Source organism: Sorex fumeus, unplaced genomic scaffold, assembly GCF_029834395.1.
Source record: "Sorex fumeus unplaced genomic scaffold, SorFum_2.1 ptg000034l, whole genome shotgun sequence".
Lineage (NCBI taxonomy): Eukaryota > Metazoa > Chordata > Mammalia > Eulipotyphla > Soricidae > Sorex > Sorex fumeus.
In genome coordinates, this window is record NW_026606091.1 from 9,329,643 (window position 1) to 9,343,446 (window position 13,804).

The window sequence follows — 13,804 nt, forward strand, 5'->3', positions numbered from 1 at the left end:
TGTTGGCTGCGTGCAAGGCAAACGCCCTACCCGCTGTGCTATTGCTCCAGCCCCTGGAGTTGTTTTTTGTTTTTTTTTTTAATTTAAATCATTGGTGCTCTTAAAGTTGGATTTTAGTCATGGATATTTTGAGAATTAATTGAAGGCTAACTCACAAGAGATAAAAATTTATGAGCTTGTTTTATATTTGGGGGGATTTTTCTCTCATCTTTTCATCTTTGATTTTTTTCCATATAATAGGACTATGAATTTACTATAGGCATTAAAAAAAGAATTAGCATACTAAGAGCTATTAGCATTTACATTGCTCGGTAATCTTTATGCTCGAAGATTTTATAGTTTTATAGGGTTTCTTATCGTCATTTAATTTTTAGAACAAAATTTAAAATAAAAGAAATTGTTTAATTGCTTTTAAATGAGACTTTTAAGTAATTTATTAATAACAGAATCTTTGCTGCAAATTTAAAATTTGGTTAATTTTTAAAAAACTTTTTCCCCAGATGATCTTTCCGTTTCAGTGGCAATGCCCGTATATTCCCCTTTGTCCTCTTTCACTGGCGGCAGTGCTCAGTGCACCTTTACCATTCATAGTTGGAGTTGACTCAAGATATTTTGATCTTCATGACCCACCACAAGATGTTGTTTGCATTGACTTGGATACAAACATGTTATATATGTAAGTTGACTCTTAAAATTTTTTTTTCTGTGATAGCTCATTGAAGGCATTTAGAAATGTGTTAATTTTTTAAAAAATTATAGTTAAGATAACATGGTTACAATAATGTTGATGTTTATGGTTTTGATATATATAGCTACTGCATGTAATTCTCCATCACCAGGCGCCCAAGATCCTCCACCACTGTCTGTGGTACTCTAGTCCACCTCTTCCCTCCTCCCGCCTGCTTGGTTACCCCCTCCCACTCCTCCGCCTTGGTAATCTCATTTTTGTAATCCAGGGCCAAGGGTTTGTCATTTCTATTTGGTTTCTCTGTAAACCACAGATGAGTGAGATCATCTAAAACTTGTTCTTCTCTCAACTTATTTCACTTAAAATTATATATGCCAGTTCTATGCAAGTTGCAGCAAACTGCAAGATTTTATATTTGCTTGTAGTTGAGTGGTAGTAGTATACATACACACACACACACACACACACATACGTACATATACACACACAATATAATACAAATTCTCTCTCCACTTATCTGTCATTAGACATTGAGTTATTTCCATATCCTAGCAGTTGAACTTACTACAGCAATGAACATAGATATGAATGTTTCATTTTAAGTTTTTGAGTGCTTTGGGCTAGATGCCAAGAAGTAGGATTGCTGAGTCATAATGAAAACTCTATTGCTTTCTTGAGATGTCTTCATATTTTCTATAGATGCTAAACAAGACAGCATTTCTACCAACTAGCCAATTGAGGGTTCCTTTTATATCAAATCCCTACCAACACTGTAAAGCTGTGTTGTTTGACTGTAGCACTCCCATTATTCATCAGTTTGCTCAAGCGGGCACCAGTAACGTCTCCATTGTGAGACATGTTACTGTTTTTGGCATATCGAATCCATCATGGGTAGTTTGCCAGGCTTTGCCGTGTAGGCAGGATACTGTCGGTAGCTTGCCTGGCTCTCCGAGAGGGGCGAAGGAATCAAACTGGGACTGACCGTGTGCAAGGCAAACACCATACCCGCTGTGCTATTGCTCCAGCCCAAAGTCATATGTAACTTTTAAAAAATGTATGTACCTGTTTGAGTTAGTAACAATTTAGTATAGACTGATACCTATACTAAAACAGAAAAAAACTATATTCCATCAGGCAAGGAGTTTGCCTTGCACACAGGTGACCCAGGTTCTATCCCTGGCATCCCTGAGCCCTGCCAGGAGTGATCCTTGAGAGCAGAGCCAGTAGTAAGCAAGCACTAAGCACAGATAGGTGTAACCCAAAAACAACAGCAACGACAACAAAATCTGAAATAAAACATTGTAATAATATACAGCTATTTTTAAGAAACAGTCTTTAAGAATGCACTTGAGGAGCTGGAGCTATAGCAAAACGGGTAGGGTGTTTGCCTTGCACGTGGCCGACCGGGTTCGATTCCCAGCATTCCCATATGGTCCCCTGAGCACTGCCAGGAGTAATTCCTGAGTGCAAAGCCAGGAGTAACCCCTGAGCATTGCCAAGTGTGACCCAAAAACACAAAACAACAACAAAAAAAAGAATGTACTTGAACTCAAGGGCTGGAACAATAGCACAGCAGTTAGGGCTTTTGACTTGCTTGCGGGTGACACGGCCGGCCGACCCGAGTTCATTCCTCCACCCCTCTCGGAGAGCCTGGCCAGCTACCCATGATGTATTCGATATGCCAGACACAGTAACAATTGTCACAATGGAGACGTTACTGGGCCCGCCAGAGCAAATTGATGAACAATGGGAGGACAGTGACAGTGACTTGAACGCAGCCTCTTTAGAGGATAATTAATAATGAATGTCAGCATTTCAAATGTATATAACTCTGATTCAGTGATTCTGCTTCTTAAAGATAAAAGCTGTTTATAGGACTTTGTGAGGGGGGGACACGGATTGGGGGGAGCACACCCAGTATTGCTTACTCCTAGCTCTGTGCTCAGGGATCACTCCTGGCAGAGCTTGCAGGACTTTCTGTGGTGCTGGGGATCCAACCTGGATTGACAGCAAACAAAGACAAATATCCTGTACTCTCTCTAGTGCATCTTTAAGGATTTTTAAATTAAGAATCCAAGATGATTCAGCACTTATTTCCAGATGCTACATTTTTTGAGAAATAGGATGGGGGGGGCTCCCAAATGGTGTTCTGGGAGCTGTTCCTGGCAATTTTTGATCATCAGGGCTGGAAATTTAATACTGGGGCTGAGGATGTGGTGGTGTTAGAACCCTGCTGTGTTTGGTATTACCGGAGTTACCCTGGTAGTGTTTGGGGGCCAGCAACGCTATCTCTATCCAGTGGTACTCTGAGACCTGCATGGCTGTACCTGGCTAGGCAGGGAATGGAGTGAAAGGCAAGGGTTCAGTTTGCTGCTGCTGATCCAACTGGGTTTGGGCACATGTGTGCCCGAAACCCTATACTATATCTGAGGTCCATTTTACCATATTTTAATCTGATAAAGGGTAACAAAAATTCAGTTGTTTGATCATTGTTTGGTACCATTGTCTAAATTTCCCCATATGGATGTTCTTAGAGGTACAATTTTTTATTTATCCCAATTCTGTAATCTTGCATATAGCCTCAGAGTAGAACTAGCTGATTTTATAGGGAAATATGTGTTTTTTTTCCTTTCTGATGATTTTTGTAAATGAGGATCTAATTGACTTTAGAGCTTCATAATTGGATGGTAGGTTTACACATGGGGTGTATGATTTTGTTTCTGTTATTGGAGGTTGAGGAGACACCCAGGATCTTACGTGTTGCTGGGGACTGAACTTGTGGCTGCTACATTGGGCTCCAGACCTTGGAACCATCTTTTCTTTCTTTCTTTCTTTCTTTCTTTCTTTCTTTCTTTCTTTCTTTCTTTCATTTTTATTAGTGAAACACCATGAGGTACAGTTGTAGATTTACAAATTTTTGTGCTTGGGTTTCAATTATACAATGATCAAGTACCCATCCCTCCACCAGTGCCCATTTTCCACCACCATGGATAATATCCCTCCCACCCCCATCCCCCCCATCCCACTTTGCCTCTGTGGCAGGGCATTCCCTTTTGTTCTCTCTCTCCTTTTGGGTGTTGTGGTCTGCAAAAGAGGCATTGAGTGGCAAACATGTTCAGTACATAGTCTACTTTCAACATGCATTTCCCCTCCTGGGAGGATCCTCCAAACACCCCTCATTTGGTGCTCCTTTCTCTATCTGAACTGCCCTTTCCCCTAGAATACCCGGCTGGCCTCTAAGCTATGGAGTAATCCTCCTGGTGTTGATCTCAGCTATTCTTGGGTATTAATTTTGTTGCTTTATATCCCCCAGATGAATGCAATCTTTCTATGTCTATCCCTCTCTTTCTGACTCATTTCGCTTAGCATGATACTTTCCATATTGTACCACTTGTATGTAAATTTCATGACTTCATCTTTTCTAAGAGCTACATAGTACTCCATTGTGTAGATGTACCAAAGTTTCTTTAACCAGTCATCTGTTCTTGGGCACTCAGGTTTCTTCCAGTTTCTGGCTATTGTAAAGAGTGCTGCAATGAACAAACAATTGCAGATGTCACTTCGACTATACTTTTTTGCCACTCTGGGATATATTCCCAGGAGTGGTATTGCTGGGTCAAATGGGAGCTCAATTTCTAATTTTTTGAGAAACGTCCATACTGTTTTCCAAAAGGGCTGAACCAGTCGGCATTCCCACCAACAGTGAAGGAGTGTCCCTTTCTCGCCACATCCACGCCAGCATCGGTTGCTTTTGTTCTTTTGAATGTGGGCCAGTCTCTGAGGTGTGAGATGGTATCTCATTGTGGTTTTGATCTGCATCTCCCTGATGATTAATGATGTAGAGCATTTTCTCATGTGCTTTTTTGAGATTTCTTCTTTGAGAAAGTTTCTGTTCATTTCATTGCCCCATTTTTTGATGGGGTTGGATGTTTTCTTCTTGTGGAGTTCAACCAGTATTTTGTATATCCTGGATATCAACCCCTTGTCAGATGTGTATTCGGCGAATATCCTTTCCCATTCTGTAGACTGTCTTTGTATTTTGGGAACCATCTTTTCTTTCTCATAGGATTTTTTGTTTAGATCAGTTTTAGAACTGAGTTAACAAAATATCCTTCCCCTGTCCTTATTGGGCTCTTCCTGGCACAGTGCTCAGGGTCAATCGCATGATGCTAAAGGGACCATATGGAGCCACATCAGCTCTAACTCTGAGCTTTTTTCTTCAACCCAAATTCTTATTTCTACTCTAATCCCCTTTATTTTGGAACGCAAAGTCTCAGAAGCCTTCCAATAGGTAGTTTAAAGCATGAAGTCCATTTGGTTTGATACTTATTCTGAAATGTAGCTTTTGAAGCAAGCCTTCACTATTATATTTGGAACACCTACATTGAAAGTCCATATTGAAGGTTATGGTGAGATAACAACATTTGAGGTTGATTGACATTAGAAGAGAATCTAACTATTTCCTATTTTTGTATTCATTGTAACTCGTAAAAACATAATACATATCATTATACATTTATTTAATAGATCAGATGAAAAGAAGAGTATGAACTGGAAACAACTTCCCAAAAAGCCATGTAAAAATCTACTCAGCACCTTGAAGAAATTGTATCCCCAGCTGTCTACAGGTAATTATGAGGACAGGTGTCCAGAATCTCACACATGTGAAGCATGCGCTTGACTGCTGAGCTATATCCTATATCCTGGCAAAGGATTTTTTGTTTTGTCTTGGATTTTTTTGGTTGGGGGTGAGCAGCACACCCAGTGTGCTCACATTCTACTCCTGAGTCTGGGCTCAGGAACATTCCTGGTAGGGGTCAGGGAACCAATGGAGAGGTGGAGATTGAGTCTGCTGTGTGCAAGACAAGTGCCCTACCCAAGGGTAAGGCACAAAAATTTCTCCAGCTGACCAAGAATTATTTTTAACGGAAAGGTGTATATGAGAAAATTCTTGATTTTTTTCAATGATAGGGACCTCTCCTTGGGGGTACTTGGCAGGGAAATGGGTGGGGGCTCCTTCCAGTAGAACTTGGTCTAGCAAGTGCTATTGATAGTGCAGGCCTGAAGGTTTTGTGCTGGCGCCTGCTGGTGCCTGCGGGCCACCAGTTCCGTATCCAGCTAGTGTTGAGAGGTATCTCCCCAAGTCTGGTTCATTTATATTTATTTTCTTTTAAGAGTGAGATAGTCTGGGGATTGATTCCCTGGTCTCACAAATGCCAGGTTGTCTTCTACCATTTTTAGTTATCTCCCTTTCCCAAGAAAAATCACCTTGTTCTGCGTAATAAGGAGTCTCATATAACAAAAATCTGATAGTAATTAATTTTTGAGGTTCATGATTTTATTTGGAGCCTATATTCTGTGTTCTGTTTTTCTGTTATTAACTCCTGCCAATGATTTTTCTACTTTTTGCAGGGTTGGAGGGTAAGTGGGTTTGGCTCACACCTGGCTGTGCTGAAGGCTTACTTCTGGTGGGGCCATAACAGTGGTAGAGCGGGTAGGGTATTTGCCTTACATGCAGCTCTTTCAAATTCAATCCTGGCACACTCTATAGTCCCCTGAGCACCTTCTAGTGTGATCCCTGAGCACAGGGACAGACATAAGTCCAAAAGCAAAAAAAAAAAAAGACATTCCAGGCTGTGTATTCAGAGATCACTCCTGGTGGTGCTTAGGGGATCATACGTGGAGCCTGGGATCGTAATTGGGTTGTCCACCCAATAGTATAAGCAAAGCAAGCACCATATTCCCTGTACTATTTCTCCAGCTCACCTTTACTTTTTTTTTTTTTTTTTTTGCTTTTTGGGTCATACCTGGTGATGCACAGGGGTTACTCTTGGCTCTGTATTCAGGAGTTACCCCTGGTGGTGCTCAGGGAACCATATGGGATGCTGGGAATCAAACCCGGGTCAGCCGCGTGCAAGGCAAACACCCTACTCGCTGTGCTATCTCTCCAGCCCCTCACCTTTACTTTTTAAATTATGTTTGTGTATGTCACTACTGGTGGTGCTCAGGGAACCCATTAGTGCCTGACGTTGAGCTTGGAACTCCCAAAGCAAAGCAAGAGCTCCAGCACTTTGATCTATTTCCCCAAGTCTGGTTCATTTATATTTATTTTCACTTAAGAGTGAGAGGAGTTCCAGGAACTGATGGACTTTATTTGTCTATTTAATTGTTGAGTCAGATATATAAAATTTTGTAATTAATGCCAATTTTTTCTTCTACATTTATTAGTTCATCGAAAAACCCAGGAGGGTTCAGCAGTTGAGATGACTCCAATCGAAGCAGACTTTTCTTGGCAAAAGAAGATGACGCAACTTGAGATGGAAATCCAAGAGGCGTTTTTACGCTTTATGGCATCCATATTAAAAGGATATAGAACATACCTCAAACCAATTACAGAGGCTCCTTCAAATAAAGCCACGGCTGCTGATTCATTGTTTGACCGACAAGGTAAGGACATTGAAATATGCAGGTTTATTGAAATGAAAAATGTTTTGTATTTGATGTTACTTCCCCCTCTCCCCCGAATCACTCAGTAGATTCATAGAAATTTACACTAAAATGTAATGAACTTTGAGGTCAGAGAATTGGTACGGCGCTTGCTTTGCATTACATCCTAGGCACCCTAATATGGTCCCCTGAGCACCACTAGGAATGACCCCTGAGCAGCAACAGGCATGACCTAATTCCCCGTCCACCCTCTGAATAATATGCATGCATACATACATACATAGATAAGATGTAATGAACTTTACTCAGAACCTGTTCCCAGCTTTGCACTGAAAGGGGTTGGGGATCGCTTCTGGCAGGGTTCATGGGATCCGGATTGCTCCTGACAGGATTCAGTGGTGCTTGGAATTTATCCAGACTTCATATATGCTCAGCTTGTTCAGTTCTCTCTCTTCCCCCATAAATATAATTTCTTTTATTGTTTTATTTTAGTTCTTATTTTTGAGTTTTGGGCCCACACTGGACAGTGCTCAAGGCTTACTTCTGGTTCTGTGCTCAGTGATCACTCCTGGCAGGTTCAGGGCACTAAATGGGACCGGGAATCAAACTCGGGTTGACCTTGTGCAAAGCAAGCGCCTTAACTGGTGTTCTCCCTCTCTGTCTCTTGTTTAATTTTGAAGCCCCATATTTTCCCCTAAGAAAGCTGAAAACGAAGGTCTTTAGTTATGACGTATTAAACATGTTTGCTTATATTTACAGCACTATATAATCAGTTACTTAATTGGATTATAAACTGGTGATGGGGTTTTTAGGTGTTTCCTCAATTTTACATAATTCTTCGATACAGTAGGGATTTAAAAGATTCCTTAACAATTTATTGAATATAGTAGGGTTTGCTGTCAGGGATGGATGTGTAAATGGTCTGATCCAGCTTGTGAAACTTTTACGCATAAAAAATGGGAGGGATTTGCACATTGGTGTAGGTCCAGAGAAAGACAATGCATTCTTCTAAGATTATACTAATTCTCAGTTTGACAAAAGGACCACAAGGCATAAGATTTGAGACCATTGGCAAGAAAGTAATTGAAATGGTGGACACAGAGTTAAAAGTGGGTAGGAAGAAAAGTGAAGACAGAAGAGAGTAGTAGAACATGAAAGTGGGTTTCAGTGAGCCTGCTTCCACCTTTCCTGCCAAATCAAAAACATCTTGGTTGAGGGCTGGAGTGATAGTACAGTTGGTAGGCCATTCGCCTTGCGTGTGGCTGACTCGGGTTTAACCCCTGGCACCCCTTATATTGCCCTGAGTACTGCCAGGAGTGATCCCTGAGCACAGAGCCAGGAGTAAATCAGAAATAAATCCTGAGCACCATTTGTTGCTTTCAGGTTCATTTTGATTCAACCAAAAATACCAAATGGCCCCAAAACAAAACATCTTGGTTGGATGTCATTGAGCAAATCGAATATAGGTAATGGTCAGAGAGTAATATGTAAATTAGAAATATTGGAGGCAGAGCAGTTTCGAATGCAAGCATGAAAAAGCCAGGGGGCCTGTGACTGTAGATTTTGGTGATATAGATCGTAGATCATCGAATGTGTTTACTGTGCATATTTGTGCTATAGGAATGTGTTTGTGCCAAGGGTATCAAAGAATAATGATGGTAGAAGTTGGAGAGGTAAGAGTATTTTGAATTAGATGTTGTGGTCTTCTGTGAATGGAGAGAGGAGCCTTGAAGTCAAAGAAGATAATGATTATTAGGTGGGAATAGTCATATTCTTAAATCTTCATGAAGAGAAGAGATTTATATAAAAAAAATTACAGGAATATTTGGTCGCTTTGCAGAGGGTGAACATTGATTTTTCTCCTATGAAAATTATGAGTGTATCAGCGAAATTTCTGCTTGAAAGTTGGAGGGCTAGAGTTTCCTTTTAGGACATTCATATTTCAATGAAAAGGTTAAAGGTATGTTATTTTTTGTGGTTTAATCACAGAAAAAGAACCTTGGATACAAGAATGTCAATACTGGAGACTTTCGTAAATGGATATATAAAATTTTAAGTAATGTTTAATATCCAGTTCCACTTACGGTTTGAATTTAATTTTAATTTTGTTTGCTTCAGGATTTTTAAAAAGCCGAGATCGTGCATATACGAAATTCTACACTCTGTTAACCAAAACACAGATTTTTATTCGTTTTATTGAAGAATGTAGTTTTGTAAGTGATAAAGATACTGGATTGGCATTTTTTGATGACTGCATAGAAAAGGTAAAAGTGTGTCCTAAATCATTGTTAAGGAAAAACTTTAATAATCATAGTTATCATTATTTTTCCTGCCTTCTCTCTTCCCTTCTCTTGTTGTGGTGGTGGTGGTAGAGGTCAGAGATTTACTCATTCAGTTCTGGTGCTCTAGAGGCTGCACATTAGGTTGTAGTACTCCCACACTTACTAGGTCCAGTGCTCCCTGGGAGTTACACACTGGTTGTGGTGTGCCAAGGATTGCTCACTATTGTGCAGGACGTCCCCCAGATTGTACTCGGTATAAGACCAGTTCCAGGGATTAAATTCCTAACCTTGTGGCAGCAAGGTTGATATCCTACCACTGAGTCACATCTTGAAGGCCTGAATTATCATTATTATTAATCCAAGATTATCTGAGGGAGACAACACAGGGGTATGTGTATGTGCTTGTTAGTGTTGTATGAATCTCAGGGTAGTAGAAGAATCTTTTCCTTTTGTGGTATCTAGTATCTACCATGCAAAACTCATTTTTCTCTTTCAATCAGCTTACTTTAGAGTTTTCACTATTAAAAACTAAAAATAATCAGCTTATTTTAGAGTTCTCACTATTAAAAACTAAGAATAATACCGTGGAATCTTTTTATTTTTTATTCAGATGAACAAAATAAAATTTAATGGTACATTTTATATTTTTTTGTGTAATGGAAATCTAATTTTTTGATATATTTCCAAGTGGCTAGAGTGATAGTACAGAGGGTAGGGCGTTTGCCTTGCATGCAGCCGACCCGGGTTCGATTCCCAACATCCCATATGGTCCCCTGAGCACCGCCAGGAGTAATTCCTGAGTGCATGAGCCAGGAGTAACCCCCTGTGCATCTCCAGGTGTGACCCAAAAAGAAAAAAAAAAGAGATATATTCCCAAGTACTTTTGGTAATATATTTCTTTTGTCCTAACAAAGGATATTTAGAAATATGTTAAACTGTAAAGTTCTACTAACCCATCTTAAAGAAATATAAGTTGTTTCTCAACAGTAACTATTCATTTTTCCTTTTTTATAGAGTTCTTATATTTTCTACATGGATCTTGGAACTGACAGTGAAAAGCAAATCATATATAACATTTGAGATTGTGTTCAAAAATTATAGAATATTGTGGCATTGTAATTTTTAGGGATTATCATGATTTTTATGCATTAAAACAGCATTTTCCAACCACTGGTCTGCAAAGTGGTGCAGGTCTACCACCTTGATTATAACTGCTGGCTCATGGACTGGTTTACAGACAGGTGCCAGTCCACAGTTGTGAAAAAGTTAAAGAACGCTGTCTTAGAAGGCTTCTGTTCAATATCCAGAGATGTGATTTAAACTACTATTTTGTTTTCTTACAAAATTGATGATCTGACATCTTTGAATTAGAGAAGTTTAGAACATAATCACTAATGCAGAGTGTATTATAAAATGAATTTAATAATAATGAAAAATTTTATTTGAGAAGCCAAATTCTCCTTGGTATCAGTGTATCAATTATCTTTTGGGGGAGGAATTTACAAAATTAAAATTAATTTTTTCTGTTCTAGTAGCCATTGGAGAAGAATTATACTTAAGCCTAATAATATTGAACCATCAAAATATACTATAAAGTGTTTTGTGTCTGCTTGGCATTAAAAACTAATTTTCAAGTAGAAATTTGAGATAAAAATCTCTTAAATCTGTATATGTGTTTTTACTAAGAAATTTTTTCTTTTCTAGTTGTTCCCTGATAAAGGCACAGAAAAAGCAGATAAGGTATTTTTTTTTTTAATTTCAAGTCTAAATTTAGAATCATTTTACTTAAACATAAAGTAATTGGAAGAAATAATTACTTTCAGGTTGATTTTGATTCAGCAGAAGATACCAAATTAATAGAGCTAGATGATTCACAGAAAAGTGAGCATACTGTGTTCATAATGCCACCAGAGCCACCACCTGATGATGAGAAGGATCTGTCCCCAAAGTTCAGGTAGCAGCAGTTTTCTAAACAACTGTTTGCATGCATCTTTATTTTATTTTTGATTATAAGTAGATAATGTATTTTATTCATTTGTGGAGGTCATCTTCTAAATTTTTTCAGTGAACTAATAGCTATGACTGTTCTATGGAGATGTCACCAAGTATTATGATTTTAGAATTGGACAGCTGCATGAGGAGGTGAAGCCGGGTGTTGATTACTGTGTGTTAAGCATTTAGCCATAATTTAGCCTTTTAAAAACTTCATTTCTGAAAAAGAAAATTTTCATGTATGGGCTGGAGAGATACTTCAGGATTTAAGGCCCTTGTCTTGCCACATGCAGACGTGGGTTGAATATTTAATAACAGCAATAATAATAGGCTAACATAATAATTATTTAATTATCCCTAAAATTTAAAAAATACTTCCTTTAAGATATCAAAGCAAGATTGTTTTATGAAGTAGCACTTTAAAATGTATCAAAGTGTGGACATATGTATGTGTGTGTGTGTGTGTGTGTATATATACATACATATATATATATACATATCTATATATGTATTTCTTTGCTGGGTGGAGGGTTGGGCTGAGGATGCAGGCAACTGCTAGCATCAGGATTAGAATGAGGCCTCATTTATTCAAGGCATGAACTGTTCCTAAAGAATATTTTTAAATATCAAACAAATCAAAATATAAAAAAATCAAAATTTCTATGTAGGAATTATTTGTATCTTATAAGTATATCATCATACTTTTTGTTTTGTTTTGTTTTTGCTTTTGAACCACACCTGGTGATGCTTGAGTTTCTCCTGGCTCTGCACTTAAGAATTACTCTTGGTGGTGCTCAGGGTACCATTTGGGATACCAGGGATCACAGATTAGCTGCAAGTGCCCTACCTGCTATGCTGTCTCTGGCCCCTCATCATAAATGTTTTTTGGGAAATTCTGTATAAGGATTTTAGGAAATAATGTTACTACTTGAGGCATAAAAATATTAACAAATACCAGAATATGAATAGTTAATATATTTTGAAGCTTCTATTCTGTTTTTGATGTTTGCTTGTTTTTAGTTACAAGTACTTTCCAAGGCTGGACCTTAAGCTTTTTGACAGACCACAGGAGTTAAAACTTCGTTTTAGTCGACACCCTGCTGGGAATAGCATTACAAACAGTCCAGCTCTCATGGCTAAGAGAACGAAACAGGTCAGCTATTCTTTATCTAATAATGTTAAAAATATATGTGTGATATATAGCTCATGGCTAAGAATGATCACCTACAGCTAAAGTGGAGAACCTTTTTTCTGCCAAGGGTCATTTGGATACGTATAACATAATTTGCAAGCCACACAGAAGACAGGACCTGGGCAGCCATGAGAAGCATTCATGACTGTCTATCATGTACCAGGGATAGACCATAGTTTCACCTACTGGCCAAATGTTCTTAACACCTGCTACAGCAACCACTTGAAGATGCACTGTAATGTTAATTAATTTGCTGTCTTGAAACCCTTCTTAAAATAATGAAACTGCAGTTTGGGGATGCTTATGTTTATGCCTTAAGAGACTCCTTGGGAAGAAAGAGATTTACGTCTGTATTGAGGCACACAAGTCCCAGTGGTGCTGCTTGCTGGGGGTCACTGTGAGCTCACACACATTCATCAGACCTGGATATGATGCTCACACATTTTTTTAAGTACAGTGCTCTGCAGGGGTCATGCTCTTTTTGTAGTGCTTGCCTACACCTGACTGCCGTGTAATTAAAGATCACTGCAGCTCCAAGGATCAAAGACTGCAAGGTTGTCAGCCTCAAATAGCAGAGGTACCAGATTTACACCTGTCACCAAAGAGACCCAGGGATTTAAACTCAGGACCACACGCTTAGAAGGTTGCAAGGCAGGTACACTATTCCTTTGGGCCCTTAATGTTGTTTTTAATGGGAGAACTTTGCTACCTCCTTAAGTCTCATTAGCATCAGATTTCTTTTCTAGCTGTGCTGGAAGAATAAGAAGGTACGGTATTTTCAGATTTGTCTTCAAGGTTCATAGAAGTGGAGCCAATAAAAAAAATAGTGCAAAATTATCCTTTCTTTTATAGCACTGCCCTGCAGAGGATTTCCACCTGCAGGACAACCATAGCAGTGTGATATTCTGGGAGTCCCTTTAGTTTCCTGGAATTAACTTATGGTTTGATAGAATCCAGCAGGTGATTTTGGTCCCTTCCTTATTCTACCTAAACCAGAAAGAAAAACACAGGTAGAAAGCATGACTTTTAAAGTACTTAGTCTTTTTCATTTTATGAGATTTGCAAAGAAAAGGGTCTTTTTAGGAATCTGTTGGTGAACGACTCTGGTGAGGGAGGGCAGAATAGAAATCTTAGCAGAAAATATCTTCCAGCATCTTAGACTTTTTAACTGTGAAACTGACATTGAAGAACTAGACTACAAAT

The 13,804-nt window shown here is 38.9% G+C and overlaps 1 protein-coding gene across 1 annotated transcript in view; it reads left to right on the forward strand.

Moving 5' to 3' along the window:
• DENND4C (DENN domain containing 4C) overlaps positions 1–13,804 on the forward strand; it is a 107,614-nt gene that overhangs the window by 53,677 nt on the left and 40,133 nt on the right. The window contains exons 10-16 of the mRNA XM_056117098.1: positions 501–676; positions 5,216–5,316; positions 6,917–7,135; positions 9,254–9,399; positions 11,122–11,157; positions 11,241–11,371; positions 12,430–12,562. Coding sequence (XP_055973073.1) covers positions 501–676; positions 5,216–5,316; positions 6,917–7,135; positions 9,254–9,399; positions 11,122–11,157; positions 11,241–11,371; positions 12,430–12,562 — 942 coding nt within the window. The remainder of the gene's footprint in view (positions 1–500; positions 677–5,215; positions 5,317–6,916; positions 7,136–9,253; positions 9,400–11,121; positions 11,158–11,240; positions 11,372–12,429; positions 12,563–13,804) is intronic.